General features: G+C 36.5%; 1 protein-coding gene across 1 annotated transcript in view; it reads left to right on the plus strand.

Annotated features, from left to right (window-relative positions):
- Nucleotides 1-476: 476 nt before the first annotated feature.
- The window catches only part of COL28A1 (collagen type XXVIII alpha 1 chain), a 164,083-nt gene continuing 142,470 nt past the window's right edge, over nucleotides 477-22,089 (plus strand). Inside the window, exons 1-8 of the mRNA XM_054496646.2 lie at nucleotides 477-582; nucleotides 3,421-3,581; nucleotides 4,476-5,032; nucleotides 12,130-12,150; nucleotides 14,345-14,401; nucleotides 16,192-16,245; nucleotides 18,476-18,517; nucleotides 20,492-20,518. Coding sequence (XP_054352621.1) covers nucleotides 3,458-3,581; nucleotides 4,476-5,032; nucleotides 12,130-12,150; nucleotides 14,345-14,401; nucleotides 16,192-16,245; nucleotides 18,476-18,517; nucleotides 20,492-20,518 — 882 coding nt within the window. The 5' untranslated portion in view covers nucleotides 477-582; nucleotides 3,421-3,457. The remainder of the gene's footprint in view (nucleotides 583-3,420; nucleotides 3,582-4,475; nucleotides 5,033-12,129; nucleotides 12,151-14,344; nucleotides 14,402-16,191; nucleotides 16,246-18,475; nucleotides 18,518-20,491; nucleotides 20,519-22,089) is intronic.

Here is a 22,089-nt window from a genome sequence, read left to right on the forward strand (position 1 = left end):
CTTTTATTGTAAAAAATTTCAAAAATCACAGAAATACAAAGACTAGAACAATGCACACCTATGTACTCATCATCCAGCTTTAATAACAATCAAACTGTTACCTCTCTTAAAAAACCAGCTTTGAATCTGAGTCTGGTGTCATTTATACTCCTTCACAGAGATGTTCAGAACCAGTATCTTAGAGCACATCCCCCAGGCAAAGAAATGTAGCAATAAAAAGAGAAGGACATAGCATGAGAAAAAAAGGCAGGCTGTCAACCAATGCCTAAAATGTAGAAAGTTCTCTCAAGTTGTTTTTACAATAGTCTGGAAAACACAGTCTCATTCTGAAAGGACACTGTTCCTTTAAATTGCTTACTGATCCCACCCAGATCTTGCACCCTGGCCAAATGCCTGACCACTCTTGCTTTGACTTAGTCGAATAAACATGAACAAAAGACTGCAAAAGATCCTAAAGGAAAGACACTTTTATTTCCCACAGAACAGAACAATATCAAATAGCTAACTTCACCCCCAACCACAGTCCTTGCTGTTGGCATTTACTCAACTAGTCTTTAATTCCTGTTTGACAAACTTTATAAGGTAAGACATAACAGATTTATTTTAGTCACTTGAAATCAGATAGGATCATCAAGGAACTGTGGAAGACTAAATGACTTACTTACATACTTATTAGGTGAAGAAAGCTTGTCAATAGTTTGTATTCTCTGCAATTACTTCAAATCAATTATTAGAAAAATATCAACATTGTTAAAATGTAGAAATTTAAAATTTAAAGTTATTTTGAAATTGATTTTTAATTTACAGTCTTCTAAATTGTTTTACAATGATGTTAATATATTTTAAGACATCTTTTTCTTAATTTGGAACAGGGTTTACAATTCAGAATTAGTTATAGAATTCTTTACAACTTGGCTAATTTGTCAATTTGAATAAAGTGTTTATTCAATCATTTTATATTTGTGTAGAAACTGAGATGCAAACATTGTAACTAAAGTTGGTGAACTCTGGTATAAGATCATTTTACTTTTGAAAAATTATAAAAAATAAAGTATCTTGGGTTTATTTATTTATCCTGATATTTACCCCAAATAAATTTTAGGCCAAAAGTAAAAATAGGGTATTTGATTAATAATTATGATTGTTTCTGCATTTATAAAATTTAACCTATAGTAAACACAGAGGTTCACATTTCTTTCACTTAACTAATGGCACTGTTTCCTCTGAAACCTATTTTGCTTGTACGTGACATCAGAAAGAGAGAAAGGTGAGAATTATTAAAAACAGAGGCAAAATAAAACATGGTAAAAAGTGATTAGAAATGAGTGGGCTCTCAAGATGCCAAATTTATAAAGGAGAAAGATATTTCAGGGAAGCAGTAGAACTAACAAACTAGAGAAACAAAACTAGAGAGGTATGAAAATGTTCTCTGGCTACAATAGGGAAACAGAAAGAAATAACAAGACTTTGGTTTGGGAGGGCTAGATTAACAATGTCAGAGCAAATAAAAATAAAATATGAGATATTGGGATTATTGTCAATGGAAAAGTTATGTTTGTGAATATCATATATACAGGGATCAGGTACAAATTCGTGATTATATGCCAAGAAAACAGTAAGAGCAGGTGCTTAGTTTTGGGAAAAGATAAATCTTTATTTAAAGCCAGTATTTCTAAAACCTTACATGAAGGGTTTTGAAGAGTTGCTTGATTATGTTGCTTATAAAATCTTGCTCAGTTCTCAATGGAATTCAATTCTCAGTCTCTTCTTTCCAGAACTTCTGAGATGTTCCTTATGGTATGAACTCAACCAAAGAGAAAAGTCATATGTAATACCATGGCCATGGTGTTATTCCCTTTCCCCTTTGAAAATGCAAAACAACTGTGTTTTTTCACATAGCCTTATCTTTACACTAACCTTCAGACTTAAAGTTGTACATCATTTATTTTTTTCCTTGGTTAGCAAAGGGACAACTTGAGGAGAGATGGCCTTTGTGTGTTCTGTTTCATTAGCACACTTCTTGGTTTTGTTTTGTTTTTAATACCCAGCTGTCTTTACATTTTAGTATACCTTGTCTGAGGATCAGTTGGCATTTGGTCAATTGCTACACAGGATGTTTGGTCATACCTATCCAAAGTTCTTTTGATACACTTCCAGCTGGATGATGTTATGTGAGGAGCAGACTGTGGCATGAAGCCATCCATTGGTCCTCTCCTAACGCAACAGTTTTGTTTCCCTTTGGAATTTATCCATCTGGCATGTATGAAAAAAGTCAGTCTCCATCTCACTCCTCACTGCCTTTGCATATATTTCCATCCTCTATTCAGAGTCTGGAAAAATCGTGCTCATGATTTCCCAGATTCTTATCCCCTAAAGGCAAGGTGCCAAAGAAGGAAAATGTGATTCCTTTTCCAGAACTCCTGAAGTCAATAAAGTTTCAGCAGGCAAGCATTTTTAAGCCATACTAAGTATTGATTTGAAATAAGCTTTCTTGTTCCCATTCTCTTGGGTATACTGAGGCAGCAACACACGAGTCTTCTCCTCCCAGGGAAATCTGTGAGTTTAAGAGCCATTTGGTATGTAGCTAGGCATATTGACTGATGAAGATTGAGGATTTTAATACAGAATTGGATTTTTCGTTGTTAATCCACCCAGAAAAATAGTTTCACGGGGCTATTCAGAGGGGGTGCTTCTTGGCTTTAAGTCCCGTTTCTGTCCATTAGTTCTTTTAGACATCACTGGAAGAAAAGTGTTGCTTTTAAGCAAATCTATTATTTTTGCTCTCATACTCTTTTGATTCATTGGATATGCAGCTTTGAACCCCTGGTGGAGACAAAGTTTCCAAAGCTAGGGTAGAAAAGAGAGATGGGGTTCTATGGAAACAGAAGGGTCATTTAATTTTTACCCTGACCTCTGAACTCACTGAAGTTATGTGTGTAGTATTAAGCCTGAAAGCGTGGTGGTTGTCTACAGTTCTACAAAATACTCGGTTTGTCAGGAATCAGTTATAATGAAAGTGAATGAAATGACCATATAGCAATCTGAATTCCCCCTGAAGAATTTGGAAATGTCAAAGCAGACCCTGTGATTGAACCACAGTAATCATATAGAGTGGGATTGAAATGTTTTTAAATGGCTCTCCCAACTCTATGCTCCTCATAATACAATGGGGAATTAAGAATACTTAAATATAGTTCTTTGAATATATAGAAATATTCACTAATAAATGTTTGGTCATGGTGCCATGATTTATTTGGATTGAAATCTTTCGAAATCTCTATGTGAATATTTTTCTAGAAATATGAATGAAAACCTCTTTTTTCCAGTCACATGCCAGTTTTCAACTCTGCTGGCTTGAAATTTAAAAATAACAAACACCATATTTTATTAAAGTATTTGTAACTGACTTTTCTATTAAAGGTGCTACAAGGCAGATGATTTTTCACCATCTACCATCATGTGGAACAGATATTTTGTCTTCTATCTGCTGCTTTTGTCAGCGTTTACGAGTCAAACAGTATCCGGACAAAGAAAGAAAGGACCAAAATCAAATTTGCTTGCAAGGAAAAGTGATGTCCAGGGTAAAAAAATAAAAATTGTTTGTTTTTAAGTTTTGCCTGTTAAAAATACTTATGTGAATTTTTCTAAATAGCATTTGATATAAATAGCAAGTCATATACATGTATACATGTGATAGTCTACTTTGATAAAATTATATGATGATAATATACCTTACATACTTATAGCACATCAGAGTCTTTAATAAGAGCACTTGTGCACTTATTATCTCATTTGAGCCTCACAGTAACCTTGTAAAATAGGCAGGACAGAGATTGCCACTCATAGTATAGATTAAAAAAATTGAGGTCTTAAGAGGTCGGGTGGCATACTCAAGGCCATAGGCAAATTAACCAGTGAGACACAGAGCTGGGATTTAAACTTAAGTTGTGTTTAAGTTAGGTTTCTTCTCCACTTACTCTTGGTACAGGGGATATAGTCATTTTCTCCCTTGATTTCAAGAAAGTTAAAAAAACACAAGGACTCACCAATATGACACAACCTGAGAATTAGAGTATCATTTACTTCTAGACAACTATGCTCAGTGTTAGTTGGATTTTTAAAATGTGATGCATCTTGACTTCCCATTTCCTCACACTTTCAGCAGGTTTAACATTGAAAAGATGCTCAGAATATTTCCTCACACTTTCAGCAGGTTTAACATTGAAAAGATGCTCAGAATAAAAGATATCTTATTTATTTTTAATTTGCATGATTTTACAAGGAGAAAATAATTTATAAACTTAGACATTTAGTTTTTTACAATTTAAGCCCTCTGTCCAATGTGTCTCTCTTACTCTCCTCACACTGCTCTCAACACCAAACAATATACAACACACCACTTCAGGGCTTTCCTTATGCAAATTTGTTTCATGATAGGAATAATTATTTTGCCTAACCTGTTTATTCTGTTTCAGGCTCCATTTGTTTCATAGATATTGTCTTCATCGTGGACAGCTCTGAAAGTTCTAAAATTGTCCTCTTTGATAAACAGAAAGATTTTGTGGATAGCTTGAGTGACAAGATTTTCCAATTGACTCCTGGTCGCTCCTTAGAATATGACATCAAACTGGCAGCCCTTCAGTTTAGCAGCTCTGTCCAAATTGATCCACCTTTTTCTTCCTGGAAGGACCTGCAGACATTTAAGCAGAAGGTCAAGTCTATGAATTTAATAGGGCAAGGTACCTTCTCTTATTATGCCATCTCCAATGCCACTAGGCTACTTAAGAGAGAAGGGCGTAAGGATGGTGTGAAAGTGGCTTTGCTGATGACAGATGGCATCGACCATCCAAGGAATCCAGATGTTCAAAGTATTTCTGAAGATGCCAGAATTTCAGGAATATCATTTATCACCATTGGACTTTCTACGGTAGTCAATGAAGCCAAACTTCGTTTGATTTCTGGGGATTCATCCAGTGAACCCACTTTACTGTTGAGTGATCCAACCCTTGTAGATAAAATTCAAGATCGTCTGGTAGGTACCTAATGGGTTGGTTATACAGTTATCATCATAATATTGACATATTTGTTGTAAATTCCATAAGAAGAGATACTGGGTCAAAAAGATGGAGAAAATGAGAATTCACATTGAAAACAGAAAGAAGAATCTTTCTGAAGTGTCACTCCACTTTCTTGGCAGTTTACTCCAGACAATCTGGAAAAGTTCCAGGCTAATTCCCTGGAATTGCATTCTTAACTTTATTGCTAGCTGATGCTGAGGATTTTGGAAGGGGTTACTTTCCAATCATATACCTTAGGCTCCTGTTTATACAGCCTACAATCATGAACATTGCTGACTTACATTCAGATTGTGCTCAACTTGCGGTGTTAGGCTATATTTGTACTAAGTTGGTCTTTTCCCATTCCACATCTGTACAGGTATTTTTGACATAATTTTGACATATCCTCTCTTACTCTTCTAAAGGACTGAGTATTTTTGACTCTGTCTCACCTATTGTTACATTATGCTACTCAAAGTTCATAGACTTCCAATTTTTAAAATTACCTCCTTGTTTCTTAGATGTTCACAAGCCCATCCAATTTAAAATCATCTGCAACCTGCAGTCAAGCAACAGTTTCTCCCATCAAATCAATGAGTCCCACTTGATAGGTCTGGTCAGCTTTTCTTTGTTTGTTGCTCAGCTGTGTATAAAAGCCTTTCCTTGCTGCTTTGTAAAACACACGGCACCACAATCAAAAGGAAATCCCTCTTCACAATATTTCTCAAGGAGAAAACTCCTAGAGATAAATTGGTTGATTGGCTGACTGTTAAAAACTAATTTTCTTAAAAACTTGGATTTCTTTGATTTTCTGAGAAAGGAAGGCAAATGTGTCCTTTATGTACTGAGCGTTTCGTATGGCTGTTTTCTACAGCTTGCACAGAAAACTCAGGCTCTATTTCAGAGATTGTTTTGCTCCTTTTGTCTTATCCCTCGATCCTTTTCTCAACATTACTCTTATCTTTTTACTCTCTGTTGTTTTCAGCATAAGATCTGAGGTTTTCTTACCTAAATAATAGCTCTTAGGTATTGAGTACTCTCTCTGTATTAGGCATTTTCCTGAGCACTTCATATATTTCATTTTATTCAATGTTTGCCACAATCTTATGATGTAGGTACTGTTATTATACCCATTTTGTAGTTGAAAATTTAAGGCCGGTGAAGACCTCACAGTTTGCATGCTTAACCCTATAAAGGCATATTGAGAGAGGAAATAGTAACTGCTTTTTAAAAAAAGATTTTCTCAATCAGAACTGCTCTCAAACAGTTTAGTAGCAGCCCTCCTTCAAAGTTACTATTGTTTCTAGCCTTTTTTCCTTGGGGATTCGGGGTAAATGGGAGAGTTATGCCTAGATCAGAGATAGAACTGATTGATGGGCCCAGTCCTGTGGTGCTCAAGGTAAGTGCTCATTCTGAGCAGCTCTTTTGCATGAAAGGGAAATTTGTAGTGGTTCCTGGCTAACACTTAGCCCTGCCTGTGCCATGACTTAAGGGGTACTCACCACTGAACATGAAACAGAGGGCTCTAGCAGGTGCGGGAGAGAATCCTGGTGATGTGGTCATGAGTGGGCTGTTGTTACTTATTCATCTTCACCTTAAGATGGATAAGAGCTGACCATAGAAGATACGGGACAGGCAGCTCGTTGTTTGGCCACATGTGTAGGCTCAAGTTGTTCATATTCCCACCAGATACACCCTCGCTGAGAGCACCTGCTTCACTGAGAACACAGGCTCTTGGCAGTAGACTGGAAGCAAAACTGTTTGTCTGTTCCTGGGGAACCAGAAAATGACCGAATAATACTGCTCTTCCTTAGCATCCGGCGACTTCAGCTTGTTTGTTTAGCATCTGTGATTTCAGCTTGTTTGTTCAGATGGAAGCTTCATGAATAAACCACTTTTTAGAAGGAGGTGCTGCTTTCCAAACACTTCCAGGATCCAAAGTGCTTATTAGGCTCTTCAAAGAATGGTATACCAACTTTCAATGTTTCAAATTGCCACCATCTAGAAGGCAGAACTTGACTCTTTTTTTTTTTTTTGAGACGGAGTTTTGCTCCTGTCACCCAGGCTGGAGTGCAGTGGCACCATCTCGGTTCACTGCAACCTCTGCCTCCTGGGTTCAAGCGATTCTCCTGCCTTAGCTTCTCAAGTAGCTGGGATTACAGGCGCCTGCCACCATGCCCGGCTCATTTTTTTGTATTTTTGAGTAGAGATGGTCAGGCTCTTCTCAAACTCCTGACCTCAGGTGATCTGCCCGCTTTGGTCTCCCAAAATGTTGGGATTACAGGCGTGAGCCACCGTGCGCAGCCCAGAACTTGACTCTTGATGAGACCATTGGAAAAATTCTTTATCTAATCCCTTTCTATTCAACATCTTTAGTTGAATTTTTAAACTTTTTATTTTAAAATAATTATGTAGTTGACTTTTAAAATAAGTTAATTAGGTATGATTTAAGTACACGACTGCATCAACTTAAAGGGCACAATTCCATGAGCTTTTGACATAGGTACACACCTATGAAACTACCACACAATTAGGATAGAGAACATTTCCATCACCTCCCCAAATTGCCTCATATCTCTTTGTAAGACCCCATTTGCTCCTGAGCTACTGATCTTACTTTTGTGACTCTAGATTAGTGTATACTTTCTAGAATTTTATACAAACTCAAATAGTATGTATTATTTTTGTGTCAGGCTTCTTGTACCCAGTATAATGATTTTCAAACTCATCAGCGTTTTTTTTCCGTATCAGAAGTTTACTCCCTTTTATCGTAGAATAGACTTTAATTGAATTTAATGGACACGAGTATACAGAATGAATAGATTCTTCAGGAGCCAAGACAAAACAAATCATTGAAATTCCTTGATGCCTCTAGTAGGAATTATTATGTGAGAACCCCATAGAAACATTTTAGTTCTGAATTACCCAAAAGAGACTTAATGATTCCAAATTGAAGGAGACATGTAATATATTTTTATTGCTATTTTTATTATAATTTACATAATAGTATTGAAACCAAAGAAACAAATTCAACCCAAAGTCCTGGATATATTACTTGGTCCTGTAGAAGAGTAACAGAGGATATGTGAAAATTAAAAACAATTGTTTCCCTCTATTGCCTTTGATGTTAAGTATTTAAAAAGCCTTTATGGAAATAAAGGTTGTGACAAATTTGTCTTTTTTTCCTGAAGGATTTTTAAAAAACATAAATTTAAGGTATTCTCTCCCTCACATACCAAGAACAGATCAATGTGATGATATCTATATTATCTTTAGAATCCTATGCTTTATTAATCTATTAATTATGATCACTTTCCATTTTTTCAAGATTTCCTCTGTTTAGGGCCTTATTTTTGTTTTCTGTTTTAGATTTTATAGTGGCCATTTTGCTACCATTTTAAGTTGAATTTTTTTGTCACAGGGTTTGTTCTCCTTGCCTACCGAGTGCTTTGCTGTCATTCCATGTGCTGTGATATTTGTCCATTCCTCACATGTTTTCTGTCCCCTTCTCGTAGCATAACCCTTATACTCCTTGAAAAATTGGTGATTCCATTCTAGCATTCTGGTTTCGCATATATAATATATGTGAATATATGCCATATATGTGAATCCATTAATGAAATTCTGACTGCATCTTCTTTTGCTCTCATGAGACCCTTTCCCTATTTATCCTTTTCACTGAAACTCAAGCATCCCCCTAGTCTGTCATTGAACATGCCCTCCCATCTGGCTTTGACACTGTTCTCCTTGCAGCCCGCTTCCCTGCCTGAGTGCAAGCCCTCGCCACCTCCCAAGGCCTCCAGCTCTGTCCATGTGGGCCCTTCCATCCACTCCCTTTAAATGTCCCTCCTACTTCCTTTGTCTTATCGCCCACACTAGTCCTTATGACTTTTTTCCTCATAAACTTTGACATATAGGACAGCATACCATCAATGGGTGGTCCTTTGCATTCCTCTCTTCAAAACCATCCAGAAAACCCACCTATTCCAAGAAGCCATCTTGTTACCGGCTCCCCCGCCCCTGGCCTAGGACCTCCTTCCTACTCGGGTTGCTGTGTGTTGTCCTCTGTTCCTGGGGCTTATAGCCTATAAGAGCCCTCAGGGATGGGGCTTTGTTCTTTGTTTGAAACAGTCTTATCTATTGTGTAGTTTTGGGTTCATTTTTGTTTCCATAGAAATATAAATTCCAGCAAACACAAAATTAAATGAGTTCCAAAAATAGTTTTTTGCATTGCTATGGTTTTAAGCCTTATGCCACATATTTCTAAAGAGCAATATGGCAAAGAAGAAATTGAATTTTAAAAGAAAGAACTGAAAAAAGTATAAAATTACACATCAGGCACAGTAAGAGCTGAATTCATGAATTTAAAAACTGATTAAGATATTGCTTATTGTGGCTGGGTGCGGTAGCTCACGCCTGTAATCCCAGCACTTTGGGAGGCCAAGGCGGGTGGATCACTTGAGGTCAGGAATTTGAGACCAGCCTGGCTGACATGGTGAAACCCTGTCTCTACTAAAAATACAAAAATTACCCTGGCGTGTTGGCGTGCTCTATAATTCCAGCTATTCCAGAGGCTGAGGCAGGAGATTTGCTTGAACCCGGGAGGTGGAGCTTGCAGGGAGCCAAGATCATACCACTGCATCCCAGCCTAGGTGACAGGGCGAGACTCCATCTCAAAAAGAAAAAAAAAAGATATTGCTCATTGTTAAAAGATTTTAAAGTGACAAAAATTTAAATTCTTCTTTATTTCAGTAATGGTTTTTAAATATTACAATTTGACTTGAATTATTAGTGGTTTTACTGCCTCTGTTGAACTTCTTTTGAATTTCTTTTCTCTCTCTTTCTCCCAGAGGAAACCACTCTCTGACGTGGTTTGAAATATTTTACATATTTTAATAAATCAGATCATATTGTATGTATCTATCTACAACTTGCTTTTGCAGTCAATGTTTTTTTGGAAATTTTGTTGAAATGTGTAGATCCAATGCATTCACTTTAACTGCCGAGTAGTATTTCATTTGCTGATCCATTCCACTATTGGCAATTATTTTATTTACAGTTTTTCCTTACAAAAAACAATGAATGCTGAAATGTGCAAGTGCAAGAATTTCCCTGTGGTATATCTAGAAAGGATGTCAGGATAACAGGCAAAAGCAAGAATTGTCCTGGCAGCCTAGTAATAAAGCATGTCCATCTTCAGCTTTGTAGGCATAGCCAAATGTTCTACAGAGGGTAATACCATTTTAACTAAAACTATCAGTGTATCTGAGTTCCTATTTCTCCATAGGACCTCCTAGCTCTTAAAGATACAAATATCTCATCTGCTTTCAGCCTGGATTTACATGGCTAGTAATTTAAAATCATTTGGTTGGGAAGGGTGGTAGGTGAGACTCTAAAGTTTGTAGCTAGTGTCTGTGGCTAGGGTTTTATAGCTCCTGAGACCATGTAGTCAAACTTTGCCCTTTTTCATATATGGAGAAAATTACCTGGAAGGATTGTATGACTTGTCCAAGGCCACATAGCTAGTTAATTGTTGAAACGGGATGGAAACCCAGAATGACACTGAATTCCCAGCCTAATTTTTTCCCTATTAAATCGTTAAAGCATTTTGTTATCTTGGCCCTCTATAGTATTAGTTTGTATGGAAATAAAGTAAAAATAAAACTAAAGGGATGCAGCATCCTTCATAAAGCTACATACTCTTATTTAACTTCCTTGTTAGCTTCTGCATTTTTAATATCTTGCAACAAATATTCCAGTGCTTGCTCCTTCATCTTTCTATTTTATCGTATGTAAATTACCTCTTCAGATGAAATCATAAGGCACTGGTTTGACACATAAGTTCTAGGTTAAGAAAGTACTAATTCTATATGTAAACATAGATTAGTTTCTTTCCAGCGTTTGACTTCCAACATGGCCTTCAGTGCACTTGTCAGGTAATATTCCACTGAATTCAAGTATGGTAGTGAGGCCTAGGTGTTCGACAAAAACAAGATCATGACATTTCTACAAAATTATAAATTTAAAATAGTTTTGAAAAATATTCTGGCTAATTCATTCCTGTATGGTACATATGACATGCACTGAAGACGGTCAGGAAGCGCAGCCCAAGTGTGTTACCTCAGTTGAGTCACATTATGGTGGAACCATGTTTCCTTATTGTAAAGCAAGAGGTTGAGTCTGATTGACTAAGACTCATTAAATTTGTTTTTTTGTTTTTCATAATGGTCATTTTTTATTATGAAATGTTTATTACTTTTCTATCACTTAATTTTTTCCCTAAGTTAGCCAGTTATAAATGTAGGTCCTCTTTTACACAAGTAATGCATATTGCTATGAACAGTTCAAAATTTTTACCAAAATATTATTCCTAATACTGTTTAAAAGCTGAGTATCTTTTTTTGCTTCTGTTGAAATTCTATAAATAAAGTATCATATTAGAGGCTTTTCAAATTTGAAATAGAAAACTCCTCTCCTAGTGATCATAATAATGGAAATCTTTGTCTTCTCATAATTCAGATCATCTCAAAAAATGTCACTGGACTTTGTAATTTTCTCTTTTTGAGTTTTAATATGATCTAATACTCATTAATATTTCATGAAGTTATGACTGTATATTGTTTTAATCATGAAAAATAAATCATGAAAAATAGATGCAAGTATATGTGCATAGGGATGGAAAAAATTGAAAATATACAATTATATATTCTGCCTCAGTCTTTGTATGTAAAAGTGAGAGCTTTCTCATTATGACTGATTAACTTTATAGTCAAATTATGGAGATTACAGAGCTGATAAAGGAAACAAAAGATAAAACATAGAATGCAGTAAGATGAAGTTCCTAGAAAATATAGATTAATTTTTAATGGTAGTTATACCTCTTATTATTACATGGCTCGGACTGCTCCTTGGGTGGTTGGCTGGTTGGTTTTATTGCTTTTACAAGTTTAAAAAGGCTGAATTGCTATTATTTGTGGAAACTTCATATCCCATAGGGAATAGTTACGACTAATAAGTAGCTGGAGGCAGAACTATGAATCGAGTTAATGCTTCATTCTTTTTTCCCTTGTAGGATAACTTATTTGAAAAGAAGGTAAGCACCACACGCTTTGATTACTACAAATTACTCTAAAAACTTGCATTATCAAATCAGCATTATAATTCACATTAGAAGATTAAGTGTGACTAAATAAAAATGCTTAGTTCTTTTAAAATGAGCCACTCTATTCTGAGGCAGCCATCTGATTTCTTTTATACTACCATATTCAATGCAGGTTGGAAAATTTAGAAAAAGTGGAAAATATTGAATGTGACTCCAGGAGTGATTTTAAAAATCAGTCATGAGCAAACCACATAGTTTTTGCTTACTTTGATGTGCTTCCTTTATTCTAAGCATGTATCTGACATCAGCCACATCAGGTCCTCTATTTTGGGGGGTGTTCCTGGTGTTGGCTAAGTTAGGCAGAGGGTTCCCAGCTAACTGGGACAGAGTTTAGAGTCATCCCCTGCTGCCTGCCAATTGACTTTGAGCTCATTCTCCTTATTGTGAAGAAAAGGCAGCCTGCTGATGGCAACCAGACCAGGTGGCAAAGGAATCTGGCCAATAAGATTGGATGGGCCTTAGCACAATAGATAATCATCAGCTTGCTGAGGAGTCCTGTCCTGGACATGCATTTCTTAAAAGAAAGAATTTGGAACATCTGAACTTTGTTCAACGAGCTGCTTATTTAACATCAGGAAATTTACAAGTATTGTTGCATAAAATAATAGGAGTCAACCAAACCTACATCACACCATGTTTTATTGAATTGTACATGTTCAGATATACCATTATGTTATGTACCATTAAGAAAGGGAAAAAAAAAAACAGCCAGGCATGGTGGCTCACGCCTGTAATCCCAGCTATTTGGGAGGCCGAGGCAGGTGGATCACGAGGTCAGGAGATCGAGACCATCCTGGCCAACATGCTGAAACTCCGTCTCTACTAAAAATACAAAAAAATTAGCTGGGGGTGATGGCGTATGACTGTAGTCCCAGCTACTCGGGAGGCTGAGGCAGGAGAATCACTTGAACCCAGGAGGCAGGGTTGCAGTGAGCCAAGATTGCCACTGCACTCCAGCCTGGTGACAGAGTGAGACTCCGTTTAAAACAAAAAAAAAAAAAAAGAAAGAAAGGAAAAAACCCTTGCTAGCTTAACTACGATACAGTGTCTTCTTATTAATTGCACTTTTTATTTTATACATGTGGAAATAAGTTTTTAGACATTTTGGATGTAGATTTTAAAATCCTGTATCACTTTCATATATACATATAAGGGAATATGTAAGCAAAATAACTTGGTTATTTCTAAAACTTCTTCACATCAGAGTCTAAATCAAGCTTGTCCAACTCGTGGCCCGCAGGCTACATGCAGCCCAGGACGACTTTGAATGCGGACCAACACAAATTTATAAACTTTTTAAAAACGTTATAAAATGTATGCACGGACCTTTTTTTTTTTTTTTTTTTTTTTTTTTTTTGCTCATCAGCTATCGTTAGTGTTAGTGTATTTTATGCATGGCCCAAGGCAATTCTTCTTCTTCCAATGTGGCCCAGGGAAGCCAAAAGATTAGACACCCCTGGTAAATCTTCTGAATCATTTTTTGTCTGAGTTGTTGATGTCCTTGTTTTTCCACATAATACTGACCTCTATGCCAGCAAAAGCATTGGTGATGAAGCATTTCTTAAGAATGTTCTGGAATTTTCTCCCATTTCACTTTGTAAGTTTTGAAGTGCATGTGCAAAAAGCAACTACTTTGTCATGACTGAGCTTGGTCAACAGCTGTTATAAGACTCATTCTGATTTCAGAGTTGTTAAAATGAGGAAGAAGGTGCATCTTAGAATTAGTAAAATATGGTATAAGTCAAATGTTTTCCTTTGCCTAGTAAAGGAGCATTTAGTATTATTATATTATTGAGCTTTGATGTGTTATATAGAAGAGAAGCAGCAGAAATTCTAAAAGTCCACTGAAAATATTTATTTTCTCTTTTTAACTGGCATCTATATATTATATATGTATTTTTGATGGGATGTCTTTTATTTAACTATGCTGAAATTTAATAATATTTTGTTAGCTAGCTCTTGGTAGGTATAAATTTGCCTGGAATAATTTAATAGAGAGAGCAAAACCTCCGTAAATGTGCAAGGTAAAATTTCTTTGAGAGTGCTCCAGTTGGTTATATACTGAATACAATTTGAAATGCTATATTTCACTGTGTGTTAATATCATATTTCATTATTGTTTCAGTGTGAACGCAAGATTTGTGAATGTGAGAAGGGAGATCCAGGTGATCCAGGGCCTCCTGTGAGTATACTTCCACTTTGAACTTAAGTCAGAAAGTCCTAGCAATGATAGCTCTACTCGCTCTTGAAAACATCGGGGCTATTTTGCACTGTTGAAAAGCAATTGTTTGGAAATGGGAGCAAAAATGGAAATGCTATTTCTTTCTTTTATTTCTAAAGGGATGCATTCTATCCTTAGAAATAAGCCTGGGACTTTACTGACCTGAACTGAGGGCAGGCGTGTTTTGAAGTTGTTCCCACAAAGGACATTTATGTTCCTCCTCATAAAATAATTGAAGCCAGAATTTCTCAATAGTGAAGTGAATACAGAAAAAGCTAATACAAATAATCAGTGCTTTAAGCAAAGCTTTATCCCACTAGAAACATGAAGTACAAGCCTCTCTGAAAGTTAAATGCTGGCTTCACACGAATGCAGCAGTGCAGCAGCAACACCGTGTGGCCTCATGGACAGGAAGCTGGTCACGATGCTTTGGGGGATTAGGGTGAGTTCTGTGAAATGGAAGTAAGCACGTGGCAGCCGAAAATAAATGGCAGGATTGACTATGATGATTCATTATTTGACAAGATAATCCAGGAAGGAGTGCTTTCTTTATATTCTGGCCTAATAACTGGTAGGTGCCATGTCTGTACTGGGAAGGCATTTGAAATGACATCTAGATCACTGGAAATGCTGAGCATTTTTTTTAACATTTATCTCATAAAGCATTCACGTGCTCAATCAGTCTTCTATTTATTTGTGTAATTCCAAATATCATCCTTAGAGTTCAGAAGAAGCCCTATGGAGAGTCTCACAAAATGCATGGATAAAAATTTTCAACTAATGCTTGTATTTGGGGGCAGGAGGGGAATGTGTACTGTGAATGAATTAGAATGTGACAAATTTTACCTTGAGACTCGGGTCCAAAGCCTACACTTTTTCAAACCATCCAACCAATCAAGGGATGTTTTTCTCCCCAAATACAAAGTTAGATGCATTATATGATAATGGGGCAGCCAGTAGAAGCTGGCTTTGGCTAAAGCAAAGGTTTAGCCATCCCTTCCTATAAAGTCTTCGTTTATCCCCATGACACCAAGAGATGGCCAGGGTAAGAAATATTTCTTTATATTTTAAAATGAGCAATAAGAAAGCTCACAATTGCTAAGCACCTGACAATTTTAGTCACATTCTTATCACATTTTAGTAGCGATAAGCCACAGAATATGTTATTTAACATTATCGAGTACCCCCAACACCAGTTCTCAGAAAAGCAAGCTTTTTGGTTGATTAGGAACAGGAAAACAAAATGCTTTTCTGGAAGAGGATTACAGAGCTCCTTTCTCCCATCTTTTGAGATTGTCTCCTGGATATCAGAACCTCTTTGACCAAAGGCAAGCAAGCTGGCTTGGTCCTTTTAAAAGTGAGTGACAGAAGGGAATCATAGAAGTGACCCACAATGAAGAGAGGTTGGGAACAACTCCTACCCTTCTGCCTGTTGCAGCTACTCTTTTAAATCTTTGCATGAGTTTGATTTTGTTTGCAAAACTGCTGAGAAGTAATTGTTTTGGGAAGAAGTAATTGGTGGGAAGAGAGAAACATTATTCTCTTTTGAGCAAATCTAGAAAATCTGCCAATTCAAGACAGTGGTTTTCCTGGTGTAGAAAAAGGGAGAAGAGAGTTGAATTTCTGCCTGGCGGGTAAAGGTTTTACAATTCTCTCTCATTCTAGGAAACAAAACTGATCAGAAATTATTATAAAGTATAGAAAACAATAGAATTCCTACTTAAAATAATATTTTTTCCCTTTGCCTTCAGGGTACACATGGAAATCCAGGTATCAAAGGTGAGCGAGGACCAAAAGGAAACCCGGTAAATGAATAAACAGCTTTTCTTTAAACCAGCGTATCTCCTTCTAGACTTTTTTTTTAAAAAAACAACAATTTTAAAAATAAAAAGCATTGTAGTATATGGCAAAAATCTGACAATTTTTGTGAAGAATACAGGATGTCCACTTCCTGTATTATCTATCTTATTTCTATTAGCTTAAATTCACAAATTCTGAGTAACATATATGAACATTTTAGTCAGTAAGTTTAGGAAACCTAGGGACATTGAATAAACAGAAACTAGTACTTAAACGATAGCAGCCCATCTTATTTAGGACAATGTTTCATTAACTACTAATATGTGTTCCATATCAGATTGACATTGGCAGTTGTGTTTTTAATGGGTCTACTTTTAATGATTAACTGACTGACAATAATAATAGAAAAACCACCAGATTGTTTCTCACTCCCAGAGTATCTTCAAGGACTTCTCCAATTCTTTTCTTTGTGCACCTATCAAAAAAAATCCCAGGCTTTTAAAGAAAACATTCACCTGTTTAGATCATTGTTAGGATTTGGATTCCAAGTTCAAGAACAACAGCAGTAATCACAAAAAGAAAAGTAGATATAACTATGTGAAAATTTAAGGCAAAATTCTGTGTAACGAAAAAAATAATAATTAAAGAAAAGGGAGTGATATGCTTTGGTTATGTCCCTACTCAAATCTCATCTTGAAGTGTATGTAGCTCCCATAATTCCCACATGTGGTGGGAGAGACCGGTGGGAGGTCATTAAATCACAGGGGGCGGGTCTTTCCCATGCTTTTCTTGTGATAGTGAATAAGCCTCTTGAGATCTGATGGTTTTATAAGGGGAAGTTCCCCTACATAAGCTCTCTTGCCTGTCACCGTGTAAGATGTGGCTTTGTTCCTCCTTCACCTTCCTCCATGATTGTGAGGCCTCCCCAGCACTGTGGAACTGTGAGTCCATTAAACCTCTTTCCTTTATAAACTACCCAGTCTCAGGTGTGTCTTTGTTAGCAGCATGAGAATGTCCTAATATAAGGAAGGAATATTAAAGAAATAGAAATATCAGGAAATATTTGCATCAAATGTAATGGACATTGGGTTAATTTCTATAGTACATTGAGTTAATTTCTGAACACAATTTTCAAGAGAGGAAACAAAACTAGTTAAGAAAAAAGTAAAAGCACATTTAATTTCATTAGGTAATGAAATAAATTTAAATAGAGAGAATGAGATATCCTTTAGTAGTGATACTTACATTTTAGAAACTTTGGAATCCAGAGGATTATTTTTTTTCTGGAAGTGGTTTTCTAGTTCACATCATTTGTTTTTGTGTGTGTTTTGAAATTTAAAAACATTTCTTTCATTATAGCAATTAACACAGCAATATTAAAACAATAATAACTAGTGATAGCAATGTGGCAGTGAAACTGGTTTGCTTTTCATTGCAGGTAGCTTGACACAAATAGTTTGGGAAAAATTAGGCAATACATAAGAGGTACTCAAATACTAATGAAGTTAACTATTAAATTAAAAATTAACTCAAAAATGAACTCTAAAATAGCCCTATTAGAAAATTTTTAGGGAGGTAATGAAAAAATCATAAGTTAAATGCATAAAAGTATTTTTGGCAATTGTCTGCTTGTCAAGGAAAGGGAATTTAGCAGCCTTGGATAGCTTTACAACATACACACACATGCACAACCAAACAACCCTATACTCACTCATCTTATATACGTCCAAACTGATGCCATCATGTCTTCTTTTTGTTGTGTTAAACACCCATTATAAATGCATGTTCACATTTTATTTCTTTGGTTTGTAATTTTGTGCCACATAATATATTTTCTTAAGTCTTACTGAAATCAAGCAATCACTCTTGAGGACATTTTGGAAAACATTCCAAAGCCCCTTAGAGAAAAGCCAGAGTGACTGGCTCCAAGTGAGTATAATGCTGTATTTGAGAACAATCGCTGTGTTGTTCAACTGGGATGTGGTGTAAGCTGTGAAAATGTACCTGGATCCTGCATCCTACACATCTGGCTTCACTGCAAAGGGCAAAGTTTATCTGAGTTGCTATTTTTTTTTTTTTTTTTTTGCCTGGATTGCATGGTGAAAATGTCAACTGGAAAGACTAAAGATGTTTCCTAATTGGGCTAAGCTATTAATCTTCTGTATAATGCATTTTATTGAGCTATCAGTCACTCTTCCGGGCTGTGGAATTTTGACTGTTTTTTGTTTGTCACAGGGCAACACTCAAAAAGGAGAAGCTGGAGAAAGAGGTCCAGGGGTATGTACACAACTGGAATGCCTTCCTAAGAAAGTGATCCTAGGTTACTGATTTTGTGGTTGACCATTTTGACCCCTGTAGTGCAAGTGCAAAAGTGATTTCTATCTACCTTGTGCTCTTGATGGCTCAGGAAGGCAATCAGAAAGATATGATCTTAGAAGTGGAAACGTGGGGAGAAAATACTCAGGTAACAGGAGCGAAAATGGGAGCAGGAGTGTTCAACCCTATCAAATTCTCTAATGCTTAATTTGACATTGGTGAGAGGCTCCAATGAGAAAAGTATTTGCTTTATTTCTTAAGCTTTTTAAGATAAAGAATAAGTTAGAATTTCAGGAGCATAAGAACTACATGGTCTAAACTATGCTTTTGTTAATCCAATTCTGCAGACATAATCAAATTTACCATTCTATTTGATTTCTTATACCCCAAATTAGAAGATAGTGGATATTGCGCAAGAACTAATTACAGTATATTTCTTATTTTGCACTTTTCTGGGCATTGCAGTAAGTGTATCAAATAGCAGAGATATGTACAGTACATAAAAAGAAGACCATACAACGTTGCCCCTCTCTGCTTGTCCCCCTGGATGTGCCCTAGACTCAGAATCAGAGATGTTAAAAACTGTTCTCTTGGTGTTTTTAATCAACTTCATCAAAAAAATCTGATAGAAACTTTAGTAATGTCAACAAAAAATCTGAAATTTGTGTTCAGGAAACATTTCTTAGGTATCTTCTACATATAAAGCATACGAGTATGTAAAAATAAAACTAAGATAAATCACTTGTATTTTTAAAAAGCTTATTATCTCATAGGAAAAAATTCTACGTTTATCTTCTATTCCTCATTGACCACACATTTGGAAGTTTTATTTCCTTCATGAAGTTTCCTTTTGTAAAAAAAATCAGGCCAGGCACAGTGACTCATACCTGTAATACCAGCACTTTGGGAGGCCTAGGTGCAAAGATCACTTAAGGCCACTAGTTCGAGACCAGACTGAGCAATATAGTGAGACCCTCTCTCTACAAATAAATAAATAAATAAATAAATAAATAGATAGATAATACTATTAATAAAAAAGTCATGCATAGAACAAAATTTTGTAGTCTTACTCACATGTAACTGTAATAATAGCTTATTTATTAAATAGGTTTCTTCAGCTCTCTCAATAAATCTGACAATCCTATTTCCGTATTTGAAAAATATAGCTGTATGAAAGACAAAAAAATCCCATTTGAAGAGGACTTGCTGCTGCTTAGAGCTGGTAATTTCCCAGGCCATGTAATACTCACTATTGTATTTCTTAAAGGGCCATGGGCAGTGACACAATGGAAAAGGCTGTACAGGATTCCCAAGGGTGACACACAGAAGACAGTAGAAGTGCTGGCCTCTTATTTAGTGTGAGATAAAAGACAGTAGCTTAAAGGTCACTGTCTCATTAGGGCTGATAAAGGAACCTTTCATTTCCTTGATGTTATATATTTTAGACCGAATTTGAAAGGAGGACCATAATGGATACAAATATTTACACACATTTTAAAGGTCATTATCTCAACTCATTTTCAAAGCCAATTTCTTTCAGAGTCTCTGTGAAACATTCTTAGCTGCAATAGTTCATAGCTTAAAAGTCAATATAACAGTTTTGAAGGGACCATTATAGGCCATCACTTCTACAATGCCTTTAGTGTACATTATCTCCTCTAGTTTGGGGCCAAAGGGCAAGAAACTGGATATGAAAAAATACCTGAAACTGAGAACAAAACGTGATAAAGGGAAAACAGATTATTTTCTTCTCCTCAGTAAATGCATATTTCTCCAAGCACAAAGAGAAGTGAAACAGTTTACATTTCTATGATCTAATTTTCCAGACTGTATAGATGTGTTTTTGTTATACCTTGTAATTGAAAAATACCTAATCCTTATTCTAATTCTGCCTTAGAGTATCATATTTTACTTCTTCTTTTCTTTTTAAATTAGGGAATTCCTGGGTACAAGGGTGACAAGGTAAGCTGGTAACAACAAATAGACAGACCAGAATTTCAAAAAGAAAAACAGAAACATAAGTGTACTTAGGAACTTAATAAAAGTTATTTTCTTTATTTTTGTAAGTCTGGATTCCCTCATTCCTGAGTTAACATAAAATAATAATAGAACTTAACATATGGATGTGTGTTGTAAGGAATGGAGGGTACCATAAGATTCCTGAGATTAGAATCCAGCCTCCTTCAGCTTTGCAATCATGAATTATTTTAATAGAGAACCCCAATTTATAAGCCATGCAGCACAGGTATGCAGGCTGAAAGTTTCTTTACACAAACAGATTCAGCAATACTGCAAGTAAGTTGTTCCCTTGGTGCTTAACTTCCTATGAAAACCTAGACACCAAATCCTCTCCCAGGGAAAAGAGAGGATTTATCCTGGTTAAGCAGTGAAGAGCCACTGACTTCACTGAGTCAGGCAATTGGGTGGAGCTTGCAGGGGAGTAAATTTGGCAAACAAGCAAACGAAAGGTATGAGTTGGTAGATGATTTGATGATTATTTGTGAGTTACAAGTTAGGATACCAAACTGCTTTAAAAGGGATTAACAAGTTGTACTGGGGCTCAGGAACCTCTGAGAGTGCTCACTGGTTCATTGATAAGTCTGTCCCACAGTTCTTGTTATTATCAGATTTTCTATCTGAATCAGAACATGCACCTATCATCCATTCCATCCTACAGGGCTACAACCTTCAGGCATGAGAAAGAGGCTAGAACTTTAGAGGGTCCAGCTCTGAGTCTCCTCTGGCCTCCCTACTTCTCATGGAGCCAGGAGTCTGCAGGAGGTCTGTGCTTCCTTCTCCTGGATCATGCATTGGGTAGCCAAGACTCCAAAAGGCCTGCTGCTGGGAGGGCATACAAAAACCTCCTTTCCATGTCCATCATTTTCCTAGGCTGGAGGGGGAGCCAAATGGTAGCTGTTTGTTGGGGCAGGAGAGGTCACGTAGCGGGCTTTGTTGTGCTACCTGGGGCATCTTCATGTGTGTGCTCATGCTCTTGCTGTGGAAGGAGTTGGAAGTGGGAAGGGAAGTGGGGGCCAGGCTGCAGGGGGCTATGTCTGGCAAGGACCTCTGAGGAATTCATAAGTCTTTTAATTCTTTATTCCTTTTGAAGACATATTTGTTAAGGAAGGAAGCCAGAACATTATTAGTTTAGTTATAACTTTCAACTATTTAGACACATGGTATGTGGGCTTCCACTTACACTCTTGCCCTGGGCCCTGCAAATATTAGGGGTGAGCCTACATGTAAGCCAATAAATATATTCTAATTGCTGGCAATGTTAGGCCTCCAAGGGGAAGAGTGTAAGAAATCCCATGATTCTACACTTAGCAGCCTCAAGAACTTGGGTAACTCAACATCTTGGAGTATCTGTTTTTTCAACTGGATGGAATAAAATTTGTACAGGCCTGCCTAATTTACAGAGTGGTTGAAGAATCAAATAATGGGCGTGACAATGTATTCCAAAATGTTGGCTTGTCTACAAATGTAAGTGCCATTATGAAGAGGAAAGGAACAAATATTAATATGGGAAAACT

Source organism: Pongo pygmaeus, chromosome 6, assembly GCF_028885625.2.
Source record: "Pongo pygmaeus isolate AG05252 chromosome 6, NHGRI_mPonPyg2-v2.0_pri, whole genome shotgun sequence".
NCBI classification, from domain to species: Eukaryota; Metazoa; Chordata; class Mammalia; order Primates; family Hominidae; genus Pongo; species Pongo pygmaeus.